Consider the following 22747-nt stretch of genomic DNA (forward strand, 5'->3'; position numbering starts at 1 on the left):
TCATGAATATAATCTCAAGACATTGGAATATCCTTCAGGCTGAGGGTTCACTTGGTGAATTTTTGGGAGAGAAATGTTCATACTCCTTTCGGAAGTGTTGCTCTCTGGGGTCCCTATTTAGTCACTACAAAAGATGCCAGGTCCAGGATACAAATATCAGTCAAAGAACCATTACTGGTGACAAATTGGTTGGTTGCAAAGCTTGTGGCCATTGTTCTCATTGCCCCAGGGTGCTTAAGACAAAAAGTTTTAGTAGTAAGAATACACCTATAATATATGATCTAACTTTTTTTGGGAACTGTAGCACTAGTTGGGTGATTTACCTGGCCAGTTGTATATGCCCAGCCTTTTATATTGGGCAAATGTCCGGGCCTTTAAGATTCAGGTTAGTAACGGCCTATGGAAAGAACAAATATTCATTCTTGAATATAATCTCAAGACATTGGAATATCATTCAGGGTGAGGGTTCACTTGGTGAATTTTTCGGAGAGAAATATTCATACTCCTTTCGGAAGGGTTGCTCTCTGGGGTCCCTATTTAGTCACTACAAAAGATGCCAGGTCCAGGATACAAATATCAGTCAAAGAACCATTACTGGTGACAAATTGGTTGGTTGCAATGCTTGTGGCCATTGTTCTCATTGCCCCAGGATGCTTAAAAGGAAAAGTTTTAGTAGTAAGAATACACCTATAGTATATGATCTAACTTTTTTTGGGAACTGTAGCACTAGTTGGGTGATTTATCTGGCCAGTTGTACATGTCTGGCCTTTTATATTGGGCAAACATCCAGGCCTTTAAGATTGAGAATAAATGAACATATCAGTGATATAAAGAACCACAAACAGTCAAGTGCTTTATACAAACGTATTTGCAAACACAAAACTGGTACATTTAGTTTTACCATTATTGATTGTATTTTGAGCAAAACAGGACAGGGCTAGTCTACATGAAATATTAAATTTGAAAGAAAAAAAGTAGATTGCTAAGCTAGGAGGGCTTTTTCCACCTGACCTTAATGAATACTTCTAAATTAATTAATCAAATGAGGTTTGTTTAAAATATTGGCCAATCAAAGTATGTATTTATACATCATCTGCTGGTGGGGTGTGTTGTTTGTTTTTGTTCACTGAAGAAGGCTGTATAGCCAAAACCGGTCTGGAATCTTATGTGAATAAATTAATTGATGTGTATTTTTTAATACACTATTTTCCACACAGAGCTGTGCTGGCTCTCTCATTTTTTGTTTAATATGTTTTTGGGCCATTGCACTAGCCATACCTGAGGGGCCTTTGCAGTTGTGTTTGTTTTCTAGGAGCTAAATTGTAACCATGACCTAATCTGTTAAGTAGACAGTTTAATAGGTTAACACATGACAAAAGAGCAGCTATGACAAAGAATCACCCTGGAATATCCCCCTTTGAAATTTTATACCCGTGATAATAATTTGTCCTTTATCGTGGTTTAGCTGCAAAGTAGTTTGTCATGGTTTCATGGTCACTATAATGTAATTGATCAATGTAGGGTGTAGCTCATCTGTAAGCCCTCCTTTATCCATGAATGAAGGATGCTGTTAGATGCTTTTTTGTACTCTATCCATGCCATACTTAGATTCTTCCTCTTTCTATAATTCTCCATTATGACTTTAAACAGCAAATGATCCTTGTTCCATATGACTTTCTTTTGTTACCCTTTTGTTCTAGTATCATGATTGAGTTTTCTTCCAAATGGCTATAAACTCTGTCGGCATGAATTCTAGTGTATAGTTTATACATCATTGGAAGACAAGTTATTGGTCTATAGTTTTTCGTACAGCTTGCAGGTTTGCTCTTAAGGAGGAGTACTGTTTTTCCTGTCATTAACCAGGCTGGTGTCTGTTTGGGGTGTGTATATATAAATAGTTTTTACTCATGGCTAAATCTTCATGTAATGTTAATACTTTTGGCCAGAAGTTAGGTATGGCATCTAGTTCTGGGGCTTTCCAGATAAGAGTTTTTCTTAACTTTGTTTCAATGTCTTTAGCCGTTACATCATCTCATTTCATATCCTGTTGATTTGAACTGCTTATTTTTTTCTTTTACTTTTTGTATCCATTCAGCATCTTTGTTAATGTTCCACAGAATCTACATAGATATTTCTCCAAAATGTATCTATTTCTTCTTTTGTTGGTGATGTTTCAATTTCAATTCTCTATAAAACATTTTTGGATCATCAATAAATTATTTTGTACATTTCCTTTAAATTTATCTGCATGTCTTCTAAGTTTTTCTGCCTGTGCTGATATTTTCAGTATATTTGTGATAGTGCACAATAGATCTTGATCTCTTCTGATGCTGAGCATTATTTTTATCACATATATCTTTCTGAGCATTTTTGTTGATTTGTCCCCTCTTCTGTACTCTTATAAGTGACACTTCTTGTCTTAATTGCTTTATAGTTTTCTCTATTCAATACTTCCATGATGGCATTTGATTTTTCCCTTACTACTCTGTGTTTTTGTGGTAAGACTTTATCTGTTATTAATTTAGCTGCACAGTAATATATCCTATTTACTTTGGTTATGCTGCATGAATTTTTATGAACAGTCCTAATTACTATGTTTATTTGTTTTATCAAACTTCTAACTTTTTGTGTTTTATTGACTTTCTGTTGTTCATTTATTTCCCTGATCTTAATATATCTGTCCATCTCTACTAAATCAAGCAACTCTTCTCTTGGATCATTTTCTTCTAAACTGAGGACCCATTCTTTGTTCTCAACTTCCTGCAGGCAATCTACAGAAAGTTCCAGAGCATCTTCTTGTGCCACATTCTCTGCAGTTTCGTCCTGTGTCATCTGCTACTCTTTCATATGGGAACTCACTGGCCTAACACTCCACAACACTGACTGGGTTAGAGTTGCCACATTTTCTTGTTCCTTCCCTTCCTACATTAAATCCTCCACTTACTAATCTCAAGTTCTATTTTTTTTTTAAATTCTCCACTACTAATATTTTCTCTTTTTCCTCTTTTTCTTATTTTTTGTGTTATAAAATTTCCATAGCTGGATGCCTTTGTCTGTATTTCTTTTCAAATATCTTTGGTGCAGCTCTTTTTGTTTTTATTTTTTAGATAAGTTTCTATTAATTTTTAAAAGAAACATTTTTAAAAATTATTTAAAGATAAATAGAACAAAAAGATAACTATTTACAGATGTCCAGAACAAAATGAAACAAAGAAAACTAAATCATTAAAATGTATCAAGTAAATCACTTAATTCTGACCAAAATCTAAACTGGTGAATAATATTTGAACTTCTCATTTTGGCAGTTAATTCTTTTTTACAGAAATTTTTTTGCTAAGTCAGTGAAAGAAAGGGTAGTCTTACATTTCCAATTCTTTGTGACTATTTTTCTTGTTATAGCTAAAAGTGGACCAAGGGAATGGCATTTGCACCCTAGGAACAGAATCTGGAAATGAAGCATTAACTAAGATCAAGGAGTTAGAAATGATACAATTATCTGACCACAAAGCTTGGGCAAAATTTCTAAATTCAGCCCAAAAAGGAGTTACTATTTTACAATCCAATATCATATGAAACCAATCTGCGTTAGAAACTTCATTACACCTCCAGCAATTAATTTTCCTATAGTTATACATTTAAGCCACTTAATGTGGAGTTACTAAAGCTCCGTGAAGAAATCACTGCATAATAAAGAGAATAAGTAGATTTTCCCACAGATGTAAGAATTAAGCATTTATCTTCAACAGAAAAGGCCTTTTCATTTATCTTAGTTGAGTAATTTCAAAATAATGAATCTGTGGAACCAAACTATTCTCTTATTCTTTTATAAATTGATATATATGATTTATTCTAATTTGTTACTATTGATTGTGAAAAAAACTCAAGGATCTTTGAAATATGTTTTGTTTGAAAATGCATGGAGATTTTGATTTTATCACCAACATATTTTTTACAAGATTGTATAGTCAACCAATTATTACTTTCTAAACAATGTCTTGCAAGAAGATAATCTGTATTATGTGATTTATTTCCAATTAAGAATTGATGCCAAAAGGTTAAATTTGAATCTCTAAGGTTTAGCATTTTGTTTATATTAAAAGTTCCCAAACAACCCGCAGTATTTGATATATGGAACAATAAAAACAAATCTTTAATATATAATTAGAATTCGTGAATCTTTTACATTTTATAAGGATGTAATCAGTGAAGGGAGAGGAATAGTATTTTTTCTTTTCATTTCTTTGTATTTAAACAGAAGTCTTTCAAGATCCAGTAAAATTTACTAATTCCAGATTTACACAAAGATTCTCTAGCATAGATGTTATGATTTATTAATCTTTCTTGAATGGATTTCCAAGTGGATTGATAAGAGTAGTTTAACCATAGATATATTAAATTGAGAATTATGGATTTAGCATATAATTCAACATTTGGAAAACTTAATCCAACTTCTTGCCAACTTTTAACATGCCATTCAAAGGATATTTTTGATTTATCAGGGAACCAGAGAAAATGAAGAAGAGTAGAACTTAATTTTTTAAAGATTTTTCTAGGAAGGAGAATAATTAGTGATTATAAATAGAAAATTATTTTTGATAGGATCATCATTGGTGCTGCTTTTATGTACCGATTAATTTTGCTTTCTCCTTTGCATAAATATTGCACCATATTAAATCTATTTCTTTCCCATGTCCAGATGTCTCCTGCTCCTATTGTTTCTCCTTACTGGGGGGGGGGGGAGTCATTGTTCCATCATGCTGTGTTATAACCTGTGTTGGACCTTCTACACTAAATCCTTCACTTTACAGGTATTCCATAACTTAAGCTTCTTTTTTTAACTTCTACTTTTCTTTTCTGTTCTATGTTTCCTCTTTGTGATCTTATTTTTGTATTGTGAAATTTTCCATATCTGGATGCCTTTGCTTGTATTTCTCATCAAATATCTTTGGAGATGCTTTTATCTTATTGATTAATTTGGCTTTCTCCTTTGCGTAAATATTCTGCAATATCAGATCTCTTTTTCCCATGTCCAGATTTCTTTTCTATACCTTTCAAAAATCTCTAGATTTTGTTCTTTATATTTTTGCACTTCCTCAGCTGATTTCTCAAAATGGCCCAAGGTTTCTTGATCTATAAAATGTTTTTCATAAATCTGTTGTATTAATGAACACAAATTTGCATTTGAAGCTTTAAACAGTTTTTCTTGTTCAAGTATTTTTCTTTTGTAATCTTTTTATACATCTTCTGTCCAGAAATTCTGGGCTTCTTGCATAATAGTAACAATGCATAATTTCTTTTTTATAATCAGTAGTCCACTCTTGTCATCTTTATGGCTCTTTTTGGCCTGTCAGTTTTTGTGGACTACTACTTCTACAACAGAAAGAACAACCTTCCCTTGAGCCTGGCCTAGCCCTATTGTAGGAAAGTTTCCATGTCTTGATGATTTTACACTGTCATTTTTTTCAAGTCCTGGCATCTACCAGGATTGGGAACTTTTTTTTATCTTGGGACATGTGCACCCAGCTTTTTTATTTTTAACCCACTTCTCTCCATATGTGCAATATAAAATACAGTCACTATATCAATGCTGTCTTCGTGAAATTTTGTAAAAAAAACAAGGCTCACCTCAGGAAGGTACTCACCAAGACTTGAGGATGAATTAAATTCCAGCAATGCTGCCCTCCTTTGCATGCTGATTTTATCATCTCTTCCATTTGCTGGATGTCTCTCATCTCCCATGACTTCTGCCATGTACTCTGAATGCTCTGAAAAAGTTTCTTCTGTTGCCCTGGATTTCTGTGAAAAGTCTTCATGTACTCTAATAAGTTTACATTTAGTTTAAAAATTTCAGCCATGACTGACATGAGTGTGGTTGACTTCTTTCCATTTGGCCTTGACCATTTTAAACTGGTGATGAATTCTTTGTCTGCAGCTGGCATGGCAGGATGATAAGGTTGGCCTTCTTATGTCAACAGAATAGATTTCCCAACTGCTGTCATTTACTTAAGTTTGTTTCACTTTCCTCGCTACAAACACTGGCTGAGAAGTAATGTGGAAGGATATAATTAACCTTCTGCTTGTTCTACTAATAAGCAGCCTACTTTATTTCATTTTGTAGAAGAACAAAGACAGACCTTACATAAATAAATATTTTCAATCTACCATTTTAACCTGACATGGTATTTCACTTCATTTCAACAAAAGTATTTACAGTTTATTATGAGTAAGCCTGAAGCAGACAATCAGAAGCTACAATTGCAGTTTCACACAGTAATTATGACTTTATCCACATCTTTTCCTAATGAACGAATGATCACATGGCCTATAAACGGTCATTTTCTATGCTACAAAACATTACTTTGAGCAGCAAAACTCAAATTGCAACTTGGTGAGGGGTGTACATGGGCATCACCAAATAATGCTGTTGTCTCACCTATGACATTTTTCATTTAAAAGTCAGCCTGTCGGAACAGGAACCAGAAGTGAGTGAAAAGGACCTCGTTTCAAAACCTTATCTGATCTGTAGCAACTGCAATGCATAGATGTGAAGTTAAGGAGAAGAAAGGTGAATACTCCAGAACAATCGAAGCAAGCCAGGAGGATAGTCAATCTGTATGACAATTAATCCACAAAAATGAGAAAATGATGACCTCTTTATTGAAAAAAGTGAGCGCTTTCACATCTCTCTGGACGCTTCTGACTTATAACAACAGCATTCAAAGTCACTTAAATACCACACTACTCACTTAATAAACCAATGAAACTTCTCATATCAGACACCTGATAAAAAAAGGTTACATCCTTAAAGATATATAGCTAATGTATAATTTAAAAACATTCATAAAAACCTTCACATCTGTCACACTAAAATAAATGGCAGTTATGATAAAAAAACAATAAATAATACATATAAATATACATACAAAAGCAAAAACATTACTAAAATTATATTTAAAACCCCAAGATAACTATGCCATCAAATATTGAATGGCATTAGTGTCTCAAAGGTTTATCCAAATGAAATGGTTTCAGTGTGAACCTATCGTTCAAACCATGTCCTTTGTCTGCAGATAACCTGATCATCCAGCTGGCTTCCTCCTTTTCAGTATAACTACCAATGCTCCCTAATCTTTCTGTGGTGTATATAAATTCCAAAACCATGAACTTAAAAGTATGTGTCGTGTCATTCTGTAGGACATGATTGGCTAGGGCATTACACTCATTCTCTCTATTGATAGCATATAGGTGTTCCCTAATCCGTTCTCTTAATGTCCTGTTGGTTTTGCCAACATAAAAACATTGGCATTTATTACAGAGAGCCAGGTAAACTACATTCCTGGATTTGCAGTCAGCGTAATGGTCGAACTTATACTTAACACCTGTATCAGGATGTTCAAAAACAGTGGTATTCATAATGAACCCACATTGGTTACAGCTGCGGCATGCATATGTTCCCTTTCTAGATGAGGTTAGCCTATTAGTTTCTCTCTTCTCATAACAGAGCAATCTTTTTAATGATTTAGTGCTTCTGTAACTGAAACTGGGGTTCGTCCCTAACAAACCTTTTATATTTTCATCTAACTGTAGAATCCCCCAATGTTTCTTAATAACCTCTACTATATAATTATTATTTGTATAAGGAATAACTATTCTTCTCTTCCCTTATCTGTTCTTTCTACTTTCTATCCTTGTTTCATTACTTCTCCTAATATATGGTTGACCTGCCTGGTCTCGTTCTATTCCCTGTAATGCTCTAAGATCTTTGCTGTGATAGCCTCTGTCTATAAATTCTTGTTCCATCCCTTCTATTGTATTAAAATATACAGAATCATTACTGTTAAGTGTGAGTATTGCATAGCTTGATTCTTAACTATATTCCTATGGATGTGTGGTGGATGCATGCTATCTCTACGTGGGATAGCATTCCTCCTACATTGTTTCCTATAAACTTGTGTGGTTATCATCCCCTTTTTCTTTCATTAACAAAACATCCAAGAATTGTAGCTTATTTTGAGATTTCTCACTGGTTAGTGTCAAAAAAGTTGTACCATTGATGTATGTGATGAATTCTTCCAAATCATTTAACTCACCCCCCCATATCAAAAAACATCATCCACAAACCTCTTATAATACTTGATATATTTGGAGTATATCATATGTTCTAGAATGTATGTAGACTCCCAATATGCCATCACTAAGTTGGCATACGAGTTGGCACATGATGTGCCCATCGCTACTCCTGTTGTTTGAAGATAATAGTTCCCATCAAAGGTAAATACATTCTATGTAAGAATTAGCTCCATCAACATAGTTCTTATCAGGCTCGTTTTTTCTGTGTGTGAGTTCAGAGCCTAGTAGCTTACTAATACTTGGTATTATGTTTTTCTTAGGCTCCTTTGTGTGTGTGTGTGTGTGCTGTTAGAGCCTAGGGTATTGCTGAGTAGCTTACTATATTTTGTGTTATATTTTTCCTTAGGCTCCTTTGCGTGTGTGTGTGTTGTTAGAGTCTACGGTATTGCTGATTATCTGCTCTGTGTTTTTCTTTAGTAGCATAATGGTGGATGACAAAGATAAGCACCCAAAATCTGGTTTTAAAAAGTGTCCAGACTGCGGTCAAAAAATGTCTGTTATGGATGGACATGTAACTTGTGTGTATTGCTTAGTGCTGTCCACTTACAGGAGTCTTGTGCCATTTGCCATTCCTTCTCTTTGAGAGTGTTACTAGAGAGGAAAAGGAAATTGGTGGACAGGGGCTTGTTAAAGCACCCCTTTCAAGAGGCTTTGAGTGACCAGGATGTGGCTAGCAAGTCTTCCAAGTCCTCTAGATCTTCTGTGGAATCTAAGGACTCTAAGCAGTCTAAGAAATCTAGAAAATTGGAGGATTCCGCAACATCGGCTCCACAGACCTCGGAGCTGACTGTCTTTTCTTTTCGGAACTGGCCCACAGCCTTGGAGCCTGTATCTGAAGTGCCACTATCTCCATTACTTCAGTCGGCAACATCAGTGCATTCTTCTAGGTCTTCTGTCAGCCTGTCGGATTTGGATATGGATCGATTGGTGCAGAAGCTTTTACAGGTACCAGGCCTTTATTAAATTGTTGTCGGCTCCGTCCCAAGCGGCTTCAGAGCTGAAGACCACTACTCCTGCTTTGACTTCTCCTCCGAGCCGTACCGGACCTTCAAAGCCAGAGGAAGCAGACCTGTTGATCATGGAGCATTTGGAGCAGAGACCTGCTCCAATGTCCTTGGCTCCATCCACTCTAATGTCCTCGGTGCCGACCAGGGACTCTAGGAGCCGACACTCTCCAGTCAGATCTGGGGAGGATAGTCGGACCGACTTTCGGTGAAGACTCTTCCTCTCGGGGCTTTGGCTTGGATGAGCTAGGCTCCTACCTCCCACTCAGAGCCCACGGCCTCGGTGCGGGAGGTTTTGGTGGTTCCTTTGGGTCTGTCGACTCCTTCACATCAGAGCCGTGGTGCCTTCGAGGCCATGAGGAAAGCCTTGTCCCCTAAGACATCCTTGACTTCAGGCCTTGCTTCCTCATCCCCCAAAGTGCCTGTGTCTGCTTCTGCTTCCATCGTCCAGGCTAGGTGTAGAGACCAGGTAGCCCCACAGGGTGCCCCATGCTCTTCTGAGACCTCCCCAGAGGCTCAACCCAAGGAGGTTCCCAGGAAGAGATTGTGCAAAAGGAGACAATTGGACTCCCCACACAAGTCTTTAACATCTGACACTGACTTGGATGAGTCAGAAGGGTCCCTGCGGTCCCCCTCTGAGGATATCTCCTTTGCTGAGATACTCAAGATCCTTAGGCAGAGGGGTGATTGGCAGTCCAAAAGCCCTACTGAGGATGAGTCAGTTCTCCTGAAAGCTTTCGGGTCTCAACCCTCCACCTCTTGGATGTCTCAGCCCTTTGATGAGCTCATGCAGTTGGTCTCTTGGAGGGGGTGGGAGTCACCAGAGTCCATGCAGCCTGTTTCTAGGAGGCCTAATAAGTTTATATCAGCTCCACCAGATAAAACCTTCTTGTCCAAAGGAGTCCCTGTTGATGCCATGGTGGTGGCAGCGGCCACCAAAAAGGAAATGTCTGAGACTTCCTCATCTATTCATCCTCCTAATAGAGAGTCTAGGATCATGGATAGATATGGGAAACGCATGTTTAGTTCAGCAACTTTTACTCTCCGCTCACTGAACTACTTAACCCATTTCACAAGGTTGCAAAGAGCTCTCCTTAAGGAGTTGGGAAATATTCTTCAGGGTACTGTAGTTGCAGGGGCCTCTGACAAAGTTGCTGCCCAGCTTGCTACCCTTAATTCTATTGTCAACTCATCCATGTGTCTCATAAAATATGCAGTTGGTGGAACGAGTAGGGCAGCGGGTACAGGAATCGCTCGCAGAAGACATTACTGAATGCGCTTGTGTTCCTTCGCGGAGCCCTTTAAGTCTTCCTTCGTAGACACCCCTTTTGATGGCTCATCCCTTTTTGGCCCTAAAGTGAAGGAAACTTTAACCAGGTGTGAACAGGAGGGAAGGACTCTGCCATCGGAGTCCATTTTTCCACCCCTACTTGGCCATATCCCAAAGACTAAAGGGGAGGAAAAATGTGGTTCCGGAAAGCCCAGGGAGCTTTTCAGGACACACATGAACCCCCCACTAGGGCCAGAGGAGGGGGTAATAGTGGAAGACACTGCCCTCATGGCAGAGGGGTCTGCAACATCAGGGTGACAGATTGCTTCTCTGGTCAATCCTACCAGCGCTCCTAAAAGGAGGCCCGACTGTTCTGCTCTGGAGGCATCGGGGATCACTTATCTTTGTATCCAGATGCCTGGCAAGAAGTAACAAAAGACAGCTGGCTACAAAGCATCATTTCCAGAGGGTACTTCATACCATTCACCACACACCCCCGTCCATAAGGAGAATTCCAGACATTCCACCCAGTTACAAGCAACAAGCAACCATAGAGGTCTACAAGTTGCTAGAAAAAGAGTCATCCAGCCAGTCCCAGCAGACCAAACAGGATCTGGAACTTACTCAAGGTTCTTTTTGGTTCCAAAGAAGACAGGGGACTGGAGACCCATTTTGGACCTCAGCAGACTTAACCAATATGTGAAGAAAGAGAAGTTTCCGGATGGTCACGCTCCAGTCTATACTTCCCTTCTTAGGGAAAGACAATTGGATGTGCTTGATAGATTTCAAGGATGCGTACTACCACATAAAAATGGCCAGGCCATCCAGAGATCACCTGCGTTTCTGGCTGGGAGCCAATCATTATCAATTTCGTGCCCTGCCCTTTGGTCTTACAACAGCCCCCAGAGTGTTCGCCAAATGCATGGCAGTGGTCACGGCTCACCTGAGGCGTCTAGGATTCCAGGTGTTTCCATACCTACATGATTGGCTCCTTACTGCCACCACCAGGCATCAACTGATTCAGCCAAGGGACTACACTCTGGCACTCTGCAATCATTTAGGCCTTACAGTCAACTCAGAAAACTCTGCCTTGTCACCATCGCAGCATATCATTTTTATTGGGGCAGAGCTGGACACTTCAACCACCACTTTAAGACTACCAATCGAAAGAATCTTCCCTCTTCATCAGTATGTCAGCACATTGGTATTGAAAGACAGAGCACCAGCTTCAGAAGCTCTGAAAGTATTGGGTTTGATGGCTGCAGCTATCCTAACCATACCATTAGCAAGAATGCATATGCAGATTCTTCAATGGCTGTTGTTCACTAAATGGTCTTACCAGGAACTTCCAATGGATCATACGATTTTGATTACAAGCTCTTGCAAGAAAGATCTCCAGTGGTGGTTGACGTCTCTTGACATCACCATAGGACGTCCCTTTGTTTTACCCCCTCCAGTAGCCACTGTGACCACGGATGCTTCCCTGATAGGGTGGGGGGCATTTTCAGGGAAAGACTGCCCAAGGCACATGGAGAGATCAAGAGTCACATTTGCATATCAATGTTCTGGAGATGAGAAAAGTACTTTTGGTGTTGCAGTACTTCCAGGACTCTCTTCCCTAGGAATGTATGCAATTCAGACAGACAATATGTCAGTAGTCTGGTACTTGAACAAGCGGGGGGAACCAAGTCTTACCCCCCTTGCCGAGAAGCTGTCAGAGTTTGACAGTGGGCTGTTTCCTCCCAGCGCTTTCTGTTGGTAACGCACATCCCAGGGAGATCCAATGTGATACCAGACAAACTGAGCAGGGCAATCTTGTTGTCGCACGAGTAGTCCCTCAAGAAAGAGATTGCAGACAAGATTTTCCGCAAATGGGGCCAGCCTTGCTGTGACCTTTTTACCAGCCACATCAACATGAAATGCAGAAGCTACTTTGCCCTGATTCCTCCTCCGGGAGAAGTCCTGAGACACGCATTCATACACGATTGGCCCCTGAGTCTCCTCCATGCTTTTCCACCAATCCCATTGATACTACAGAAAGCAAAATCCCTGGGAAGGACCATCATTCTTATAATCCTTCATTGGCCTCGACAGATTTGGTTCCCATTCCTTCAACATCATCTCTTGGAGGATCCCTGGATTCTGGACCCAGTTCCAGACCTTCTGACACATCTGTCAGGGACCTCCATCCTTCTCTGCAGTCACTGAAGCTGACAGCTTGGCTGCTCCAGTTCCCGTCATAGCCAAGCTTCATAACTTCTCCAATGAGACAAAACAGATCCTTTTGTCTTCTCATAAGCCGTCCACTAGAAGATTATATCTTAGTAAGTGGAAGAGATTTTCCATATGGGCTTCTAAACAGAACACTGATCCTTACCAAGCCCCCTTGACATCCATACTAGAATTCTTGACTATGATTTTTAATAAAGGAGTGGCAGCCACACCAGTTTGGGTTCAGTTGGCTGCTATTTCTAACTTTCATCTCGGGATTGAGGGGCTAAATATGTCCCACAAGTTATCCAAGGCCTTTCTCAATGGAACATTTCATATGAGACCTCCAGTGAAAACTCCCTATTCTCCATGGAATCTAAATTTTATGCTGTCTCGTATAATCCTTCCCCCATTTGAACCAGCATCATCTTGTAACCTCAAACATTTGTCGTGGAAAACCATTGTTCTGGTAGCTATTACTTCTGCCCGCAGATTGTCAGAGCTTCAGGCTTTATCTATCAGCCCTCCTTATTTGATTTTTCATGGTGACAGAGTATCTCTTAGGACAAACCCCTCTTTTTTGCCCAAAGTTTGTTCAGAAACCAATATCAACCAAGTCATTGAGTTACCAGTTTTCTTCCTTAAACATTCCAATAAGTTGTAGTATATGCTGCACACACACTTGATGTTCACAGACAGCTCAGATTTTATTTGGATAGAACAAAAGATTTCAGGAAATCAGACCAACTATTCGTTTTATTCTCTGAAGTCAGAAAAGGTAGACCAGTGGCTAAAACAACTCTGTCTAAATGGCTATCTGATTGTATCACCTTTGTTTACTCAGCTGCTAATATGCCTTTGCAACACAAGATTAAAGCTCACTCAACCAGAGCAGTTTCTACATCATCTGCATTCCAAGCCAAATTGCCCCTGGATAACATTTGTGCAGCAACCACTTAGTCTAAACCTCATACCTTTATCACGCATTACAAAGTTGATTAGGCCTCCAGGGACAGGGCTTCTTTTGGGTCTATGGTTCTGAAAAATGTACTCCCGTGAGCCACCCGAGATTGATGGTGCTAGGGACGCTACCTATCAGTAAAGAATGAACGGCAAGATTGAACAAATTTCCATTAAGAAGTTATGTACTCACCATAATGTTCCATGTGAGTTGTTCATCTCGCCTTCATTCTTACGTCCCTCCCTCCTTCCCCCTCCTGGCTGATAGTTGACCTAGAGGTTGGTCTCATCCTGGTTGCTCAATTCTTCTTTCTCTCCATAGGACAATAGCTCATTTATAGGGTTATAGTACACTCAGCAAACAAGATCTGAGGTAATTCACAGTGCATCATGGGATAGCAGCTTGGCCTCGAGCTACTGGAAGACCTCGAGCTTTGCATACGGCCGTACCGGAGCCAATGGATCGTCTCCGAACCCATCAGTAAAGAATGAAGGCAAGATGAACAACTCACATGGAATGTTATGGTGAGTACATGACTTATTATCTCTCTCTCAGTGTATTATGTAAGTTACAACCCTCCACCACACACACACAAACATGCAAAGGGTCAGAACCTGTGCATCCAAATTTGTTGGAAATGACTACAGTAAAAATTAGAATGTTAAGTGATAACAGTTACAAATCCAATAGCAAAACTTTCAGTCACAGTTTCCCAGTAATTAAAAGCAAAATGAATAACATACAATACAAAATAGTGGCAAGCTATGAGACATCAGATTTTATTGTTTAAGGACTTGTCCAGTATAACTTTTCAGAAGAGTAATGATTCTGTTCTAAAACATTTTTTCAGGGTACAGAATGTAAATATGTCAATTATTTTTTGGTTTGAATACTATTTCAGGAAGGGTCCTGAGGATTCCTTTCCACAAAAGCAAGCTACTGCATCACAGTAAATGGAGTTAAAGCAGTGACCTTCATAAGAATTTATAACTGTGTTTCTGCGATTCAATTATACTACCTCAAATTGCTCCTGGTTTTCATCAAACCATTTCTGAGAGACATCATCACATCTTCTGGTTGTGGACTGCTGAGTCTCTCATAAAGAACATTTGATTCAAAGCTATTACAAAATCCCAAAATATTTTGCATAGTAAGTACAAATTTTTAAAACAACAAAAATAAAACAACTTGATAAAAATTACACTTCTTTGCAACCACATTAGTGTTTACAGGGACCGGAGCATTTAGAAAGCTGTTATTACATATTTACAAAATAGAAACAATAAATTATTCACAGTTTGTACATTTCAGTTTTCCATTTTAAATTCTAAAAAAAGCCAATTGTTTACATCAAAACATTAGAATGTACGTATAACCTGAAATAAGGGGTACACAGTGTGGCATCACCTGAAGCTTGCCATGGTTTAACCCCCTCTTTATGAGACAAGTCCTTAATATTTCTCAAAACACATTACTTTTACTTTTATATCCTCTGTGTAATATTTAGGAAAATAGTCAACAATTTTAGTACTACCTTCTGGGACAAGAGACAGGAAGGTTATTAGATACTTGTTTTTAAAATCAAACTGCCATAGGAAGAAAGTAACATTGTAAAACAATGTATACTGTACATGAAACCACATCCCTTCATGCTTAAGGAGCTAGGCCTCACTATGCCCGAGGCTAATTACGCATTCAAACACTGTTACCAAACTAGACACATTGCATCTAGATTGTCAAGGCCCATTACTGTTTAATATTTTGCATTTTGAGGGGACTTTCAACTTCCTTCAGGTTTCTAGATGGAGAGCTGGACACTTCTGGTTAGTAAATCTTTTCCTTCACTCTCACAATTTTGCAGAGAACGTAAAAGAACAAATGGTAGATAAACATTTGTGGGACAAAACTGGGAATAACTTGCATACCAAATGCTTTAATTTTTGACTTATACATTTGATTTAACAAGCTTTATCAGATGATTTATAAAAGAAACTTCTCTAAGGACAAAGACCTGAGATGACCAACACTCGTAGTATGAGGCTCATTAAATGTTACTTCATTATGTAAAGGTTTCAAAATGTACATATCAAGTTATCAAGACATGTATAAGGATTTTGTTTTATGAGGGAGGCAGTTAGACATTCATTTTTTTAGAGGCTCTCATGACTAAATGAGGAAGGGATACCTGCAACTACTCTAAATACATAACTTATCCCAGCTGGAAAGAGGCAAAACTGTATAAATCTTTCATATTCACCACTGCCTTTTGTGCCTTTCGGTTCAAAATACTGTGAAGATGAAGTAAAGGGTAAAAGTGAATGAGCAGAATTTGCATAAGGTGAATTTGCTGAAAATTACAGTTACAGTTATAGTGATGTGGCTGCTTGCCACAGCATGGGGCAGACATAACCATGCATGGAACTGCATCACTCTTCCACAAAGACAATAATGCTACTGAGAAGCAGCAAGAATTCTTGTTCATCACCAGATAATAATCTCCTGGGTCCAATGTGAGACAATATTTTCCAAACATATTGCAGCCCACATGTCAGTGTGCCAGACGGCACACATACTGGAAAGTGTACCAAATTATTTTCATGCCTCCTTAGTCTGCTGCTTGTACTCACCCTAAGAACAGCAACCCCTCAATATCTTCTAGGCTGAGCCCTAAGACTCACAATCATTCTGGTACAGCACCCTCTATATACTGCCAAATAACCTAGCTCTGATACTTTAGCATTACTCTGACCAAACTTTCCTTGATGAAGTATATTTAAAGTTGCTGCCATAAAAAATGCGGCACTTCAGTGGTCATATCCCTACTCCTCCCACTCAGTTTTTGACCTGTCACAATATCCTTAATGGGTTCTGTGTGGTCATCCTTGCCTTAAAGATGCCAGTGTTCAAACAGTGCCCTCTAATGAGAGAACTGGAAATTGTCAGACACTATCAGAACCATCTAGTTCAGGGCAAGACCAGGACTAAGTCAGCACAACCAATGCAATGATATCAAAGAAAATCTCCAAGAGTCTGAGAAACATTCCATTACAGCAACCCATGTATACTGCAAAATAATCCAGCTCTGACAGTTCAGAATTCCTTTAATTCAGCTGCCCTTCATGGAGTATATTTAAAGTTATTGCCATTAACAATGTGACACTTCAGAGGTCATATCCCTATTCCTCCCAGTCAGTTTTAGACCTGTCACTTTGGCATTAAAGGGTTCTCTGGGGTCATCCTTGCCCTAAAGATGCCAGTATCCAAACAGTGACCTCTGATGAGACAACTGGAAAGTGCCAGACACTTTCAGAAAAATCTAGTTCAAGGCAAGACCAGGACTAAGTCAGCAGAACCAAGACAATGATATCAAAGAAAATGCCCAAGAGTACTTTACTGAAATTATTCCATGCCTTATAATGAGCCTCCTATGTCAGACAGCCAGAAAGCACAGATATAACTGAATACTGAGACAAGGAATGGCTGCATGTTCCAATGCCTATCCCCTTCCAAAGCTACTGAAACAAACATGGAAGCTAAAGAAGCACAATAAGGAACCATGCAGAAAATGAAGTCTAGCCAGGCTAACGAAGCAGAAATTTGAACTGCAAATTAACTGAACAGTTACAGGTCAAGAATGCAACACTAACCTCTCCATCAAACCTGGTCATCAGAAAGTACTGCAAAAGGAACTTCTCGAAGGATTGTTTCCTGTGAGATCTTTCTCTCTCTCTCTTTCCACCATTTATTTATTGAGACAACCCCAGTAGACAGAAATACACTTTCTCTAGGGTGATTTGGGCACACTGCCTTGTCCACGGACATGCTCTCTGTCACCCAGTAACAATATGGAGACTGATGGATTCAAACCCAAAACTAAATGATGAGCCTCATCAGCAGCTCTCAGCCTTAACCCTCTGTGCTATACTTTCATAGTTCGTAGCATCTGAATGGCTGAAGAAATTCCATATAAGGAAAGCACATTCTGCAGCACTACATGGGACTGACGAGGCCTATGAACAGAGACAAGTTTCCTCCTTCCAGGATATAGTTATGTGATTCTAAACAAGAGAGGTGAAGACAACCACCCAGCTTCTGTGTTACGGCACAGCCTCTGAAGTGTCACATTTAAGGCAACAACTTTAAATATATTCTAACATCACTCTACAATGAGAAAAAGAACTAAATCCATTATCCCACTCTCTCATGACTTGACAAGACCACTGTTTGAACCATTGCCCTTGCAGTGAACTGCACACATATATTCACTGCCATTCAATTACACATCAGCAGAACACCAGCTTAACACTGCAGTGAAAGTGAAAGGTACACGTGAATCTTTTGCCATTTACTTACATAGCAGTGATATGCACAAATTGACTAAATGCATTCCAATTAAATGAACTGGAACTACAGGTCGATGTGGTACCTTTCAATTAAATGCTTTCTTCCTATATAATAAGCAAATTCACAGGAAATGAGTGGAGACAAACAATGGTTCAAAAAAACACAGGAAAATACAGAATATTCATAAAATTATGATTAATTATCTAACCAAAGGGAAAATAGAAATTTAAAATACATGCTATAACACATCCAGTCAATGTCAGCTTGTCTGACTTTGCATTTAGTGTTATTACTGTAGTAAGCTTAGTCTGACATAAAGTACCTATCAAAACTCTCAGAGGGCATTAAATCTTGATATCCTGTACCTGAAATGTCTACTTGGGGCACTAACTACTAATTACAGCGTTGCCGATTACTAGCTCATCTCTTCACCATTACCCTGGGAGTGAATGCTTCAGAGCAGTAGTGAAACGGATGTATGGGTCATGTACATTTGGAAAGGTAAGCTAAATTTGAAAACTGGAAGTTTATGGACAGCTTAAGAAGGAAGACAACATTCAAAAAACACAAGGCTGAATCTGCCATCTAAGCAAAGCAAAAAAAGGAGAATGAAATAAAAGACAAACTGTGTGCACAAGTAATGTAAAAAAGTCCTCAAGGGAGTGACCTGCGGGAGTCCGCGGGACCCCGAGAGCTCCGGCCCGGCAAGAGGAAGGCGTCCGACCTCCCCGGATTCCCGATGGCATCCTCGAAATATCGCAAAGTGCCCGGAACCCCTCTGGACGGGAAAACGTAGGGCCGCGGAAGTCCCGATGAGAGCGGATCTGCGCCTCTGCGGCCGGGGGGAGTTCCGCGGGGCCAGCCGGGATCGGAGGGAGGTCCCCCTACGGGGCTCTGAGGGCACGGGGACATGGGTAGCAAAACAGGAGAAGGTGCTGTCAATTTTTTTTCTGCCTTGGACTTCCGAATGTCATGTTTTGCAACAGAACATTTTGATTTTCTGGAGCAAAACTAAGAATCTCTTTAGTGGTTTTAGTTGCTGGTATACTTTTAATTAGAAAAACGTTCCTCTTCTACTCAGTAAATGGCATCCTGCTATAACAAACTATAACTCTGGAACTGAGAAGGGCAGAGCTGGAAAAGAAGAAAAGGTAACCACCTAACTAACCAGATTGGGTAAATCTACTCCACTAAACAACAGAAAGAAACACTACAAGTGTAGGTGTAAATCAGAGTAACCATGTATTACAGCCATAACACATAATAAACCTCTTGTATCAGACAACAGACATTTAGAAAAATCCAGTCATGCAAAGTGGTCTTGGACTCCAATTAAAAATAGATTCATCAGATGTTCAACATTCTCAGGATGGTAGAGGCTGAAAACTAACCGTTCTATATAAAAAATGAAGTATGGCTAACTAATCGTTTTTTTTTTTTTTTTTTTTACAATCCATTAGTTAACTATTTTTGTCATTACACAAGTGTCCCTTGCCTGCAAGGAAGTTTCATGATTTTGCATTCTTGCCTGGAATCCTGGAATCAGACTTACTGTAATGTGAAGACCAGACTACATTTATGATAAACCCAGCATCCTTTCATATTAGCACCAAAACATTCTCACTGAGGACTAGACTACATTTCAAAGCACAAAAAGCCCAAACGTAGTACAGGAGAGAGATCTGTATTGAAACTGGACAAGTCTCTGCAAAATCACAATAGCTGAGTAGGCAGGGCAATTTAATTTTAATAACTGAATATTTGCGCCTAAGAAGCTGTACCCCTGAGCATGTTAAAAAAGGAAACATCCTCCAGTTATGCAAATGATGAATGAAGCATGGTCATGAGGTTTAAAGACTCCAAAATAATTACATTATGCACTTAATATTACCTGAGGGACATTATTCCCATGAAGAAAACAGTCAATGTTGCTGCAGCATTATTATGGCAAATGTGACCTGCTTTACTGATGATTTTGTGTCTACAATAAAATATGCAATTCATATAACAATTTCTCCATATCAAATTATAACAAGCTATAAAGCAAACTAGCAAACCTAATATCCATATCACTTTAAACAATTAAATACATCTATGCACAGAAGAGCTAGCACAGTTTTAAAACAGAATACATAATCTCTCCTTGTAGTATATAAACAGTATATATAAAATATATAAATAGATACAAAATCTGTATTGAGGAATGTGGTTTTACAACAATTAGTCTTTTCTGGCTTCAGAAATATCAGAATTTACCTTATCTATTGCGTTTTACTTTCCATAATTTGCTGCTTCTCACCAAACATCCAGCCTTAGCCTACTTTTACTTGTAATGTACCTAGTTAGTGAGTAAGGTATTGTTCAAACACACACACACATATATATATATATATATATATATATATATATATATATATATATATATATATATATAAACACATACAAATAATTGCAGTTGCTAAAAGCAGCTTCACTCCATCACCTTGTAGTTTTTTTTTTGGCTAAATCCAGTTTACTTAGTTAAAAAGTCCAGCGTTTGTCTTTGGCATAGTAAAACATTAGTAGGAACCACAATATACAATAAACAAACAATTTACAGTATCAGAAACTATACAATTAAAACAAACGTTGAAACTAATAGTTGTAGTGTGCAAAATAAGGGACAGGCACTTGGTCACTGCATTTTTTTATGGCTTTAACAGAAATCACTGCTTTAAAAAATAAACAAAAACCGAGGCTTTGCTTTCTGCAAGATTCACATAGATAAGCTCTGAACATTCTGTTCCTTCCTTTGAGCATTGCATCATTTTTACTTAAAGCTTCAGGATACTAAATATCCTTTCTACAATGAGGATGAAAAGCGAGTCTTGCAATTATTATTCATCAGGGAGAATACGGTTACAAAAATGAGTATAAAAGTAAAGACAGTTCAAGTACAAAATGTTATACGACTCCTTTGCAGCATTATGTATTCATAAGACATACAATATAATTGGTCCTTCTCACTAGTAATTAGTATGTGCATATGTTACGGATTAGTAACAGTGATTGCCAATGAAGATATTGCATATGTAACCTTTACAAAATGCACTTTGGTGCCTAAAAAAACAAAAAAACAGATACCCATTAAAAGTATTTTTTGTTAAAACAGTTATGAAATGTGCCGTGAAGTTACACAGAGTGCAATAAATAAAGTGTACAGTAATGTATAAAGTATTCAGCACCCCCTCCCAATTTCATGCTCTCTATAATTGCCTGAGCTTAGTAACAGAACCAGAAACAATCTCTCAACCAACAATACTCTTCTAAACTGCATTTCCTGTAAAGGCAAATGTTCAGAATTTGAAAACTGGAAACTCTTGTTGGTTTCCAGAGCTCCACTTTCAGTTACTAGACAAGTACTAGACATGGCATTCATTTTCTAGCAGTCGTACATGGCCCTTGAACAGTGTACAAAATGGACCCTTCCCTGAAACTTGCTTACAAAGGGACAACGTGCAGAGCTATGACAGAAGGACCTTCAAGCTATTTCCAAATTCACATGCTTGTCAACGTCAAAGCCTGAAATGTGGAAATGAATAACTTCTGAGAAGTCAATAGAGAATAAGGCAGATGAGGAGAGTGCCCCTCCTCTGCTCTGGGGTCAAAGCAATATGTAAATCAATAATCTGGTGCATGCTTCTTTCTTCTTCTAAGTTTTACTTTGTTAGCACTTATATTTTTGGAAGGGCTGATTCACACATGCCTACATCAATAGCATGTACAGTACCCGCTTCGGTCATCTGTACATTGACTCACATGGCATGCACAACTAAGACAGAGAAGGACAAACCAGCCCTGCAGACCTGCGCAACTAAGCTAGAGAAGGACCAACCAGCCTTGTCACACCTGCAAAGAACCAGCCTTGTCACACCTGCAAAGCACACCTTCAGGCTTGAACCAACCTGTGTCCATGATAAACCTTCCCTACTCAACGTATATACCACATTATAACAAAACCACTTAACTTTTTTTTTTACTTAAAAAAAGAATGACATACAATTTTCTGATCTCTTTTACAACTGCAATATTCCTTGTTCAGGTACCTGTACTTCCCAGTGAATACTTATTCACTGTGCGTGCCCCTCTAACAAGCTGCCAAACAGTTGGTCCTGTGGCACTCCAATGGTTAGGCTACTTATAGTGGAGACCCTGATATAGTATAAATACGACCAAATTTGGGAATCTTTTACTACAGACATGAAAATGTAAAGTGACAGGACCAAATGTAGCATTGCAGCCAATACCCAAAATACTTTTAACATTTTTGTTTACATCACATACTACATGCCCACTTCAGACATTCAACTTTATTATCATCGGAGCAGAACAGTCAGTAACAACCACATGACAGTGTCCTCCACAAACAAACATCCTGGAGGGCTAGACTTGCCGGCAAGTCATTTTTGTTTGCTTCTTAAAAGCCTCTTTGGCTTGTGGTAAGGCTGTCCTTGAGACACCGGAGCTGCTCTTCTCCCAAGCGGATCTTGTCCTCAAGCTCTCTCTGCTCAATGATAAGAGCAGACTTCATCTTCACAAAGTGCTCATAGTCCTGGAGCTGCTCCTCTGTTAGGTATCTGGCAACGATGTCATACACCACACGTTCTCGACTGCTCACATGTTCCTTCAGCTCCTTAGCATCCTCAAGCTGCTCTGAAAGCTGTTTCTTCTTCTCCAGCAGTGCAAACTGAAGAGAGAAAAATGATGATTACATGAGAGACATGGTTCACAAATCAGAATGAATTTTCATCAACTCAGTCATCTCTTTAGAAAGGCACACAGACAAGG

General features: G+C 38.7%; 1 protein-coding gene across 3 annotated transcripts in view; it reads right to left on the reverse strand.

Annotated features, from left to right (window-relative positions):
- Positions 1 to 14331: 14331 nt before the first annotated feature.
- The window catches only part of SHROOM4 (shroom family member 4), a 1399869-nt gene continuing 1391453 nt past the window's right edge, over positions 14332 to 22747 (reverse strand). For all 3 annotated transcript variants that reach the window (XM_044057534.1, XM_044057535.1, XM_044057537.1), the window contains one exon: positions 14332 to 22646. In XM_044057534.1, coding sequence (XP_043913469.1) covers positions 22377 to 22646 — 270 coding nt within the window. In that variant the 3' untranslated portion in view covers positions 14332 to 22376. The remainder of the gene's footprint in view (positions 22647 to 22747) is intronic.

Source organism: Protopterus annectens, chromosome 15.part0, assembly GCF_019279795.1.
Source record: "Protopterus annectens isolate FY-2018-M chromosome 15.part0, PAN1.0, whole genome shotgun sequence".
Classification (NCBI taxonomy): domain Eukaryota; kingdom Metazoa; phylum Chordata; order Ceratodontiformes; family Protopteridae; genus Protopterus; species Protopterus annectens.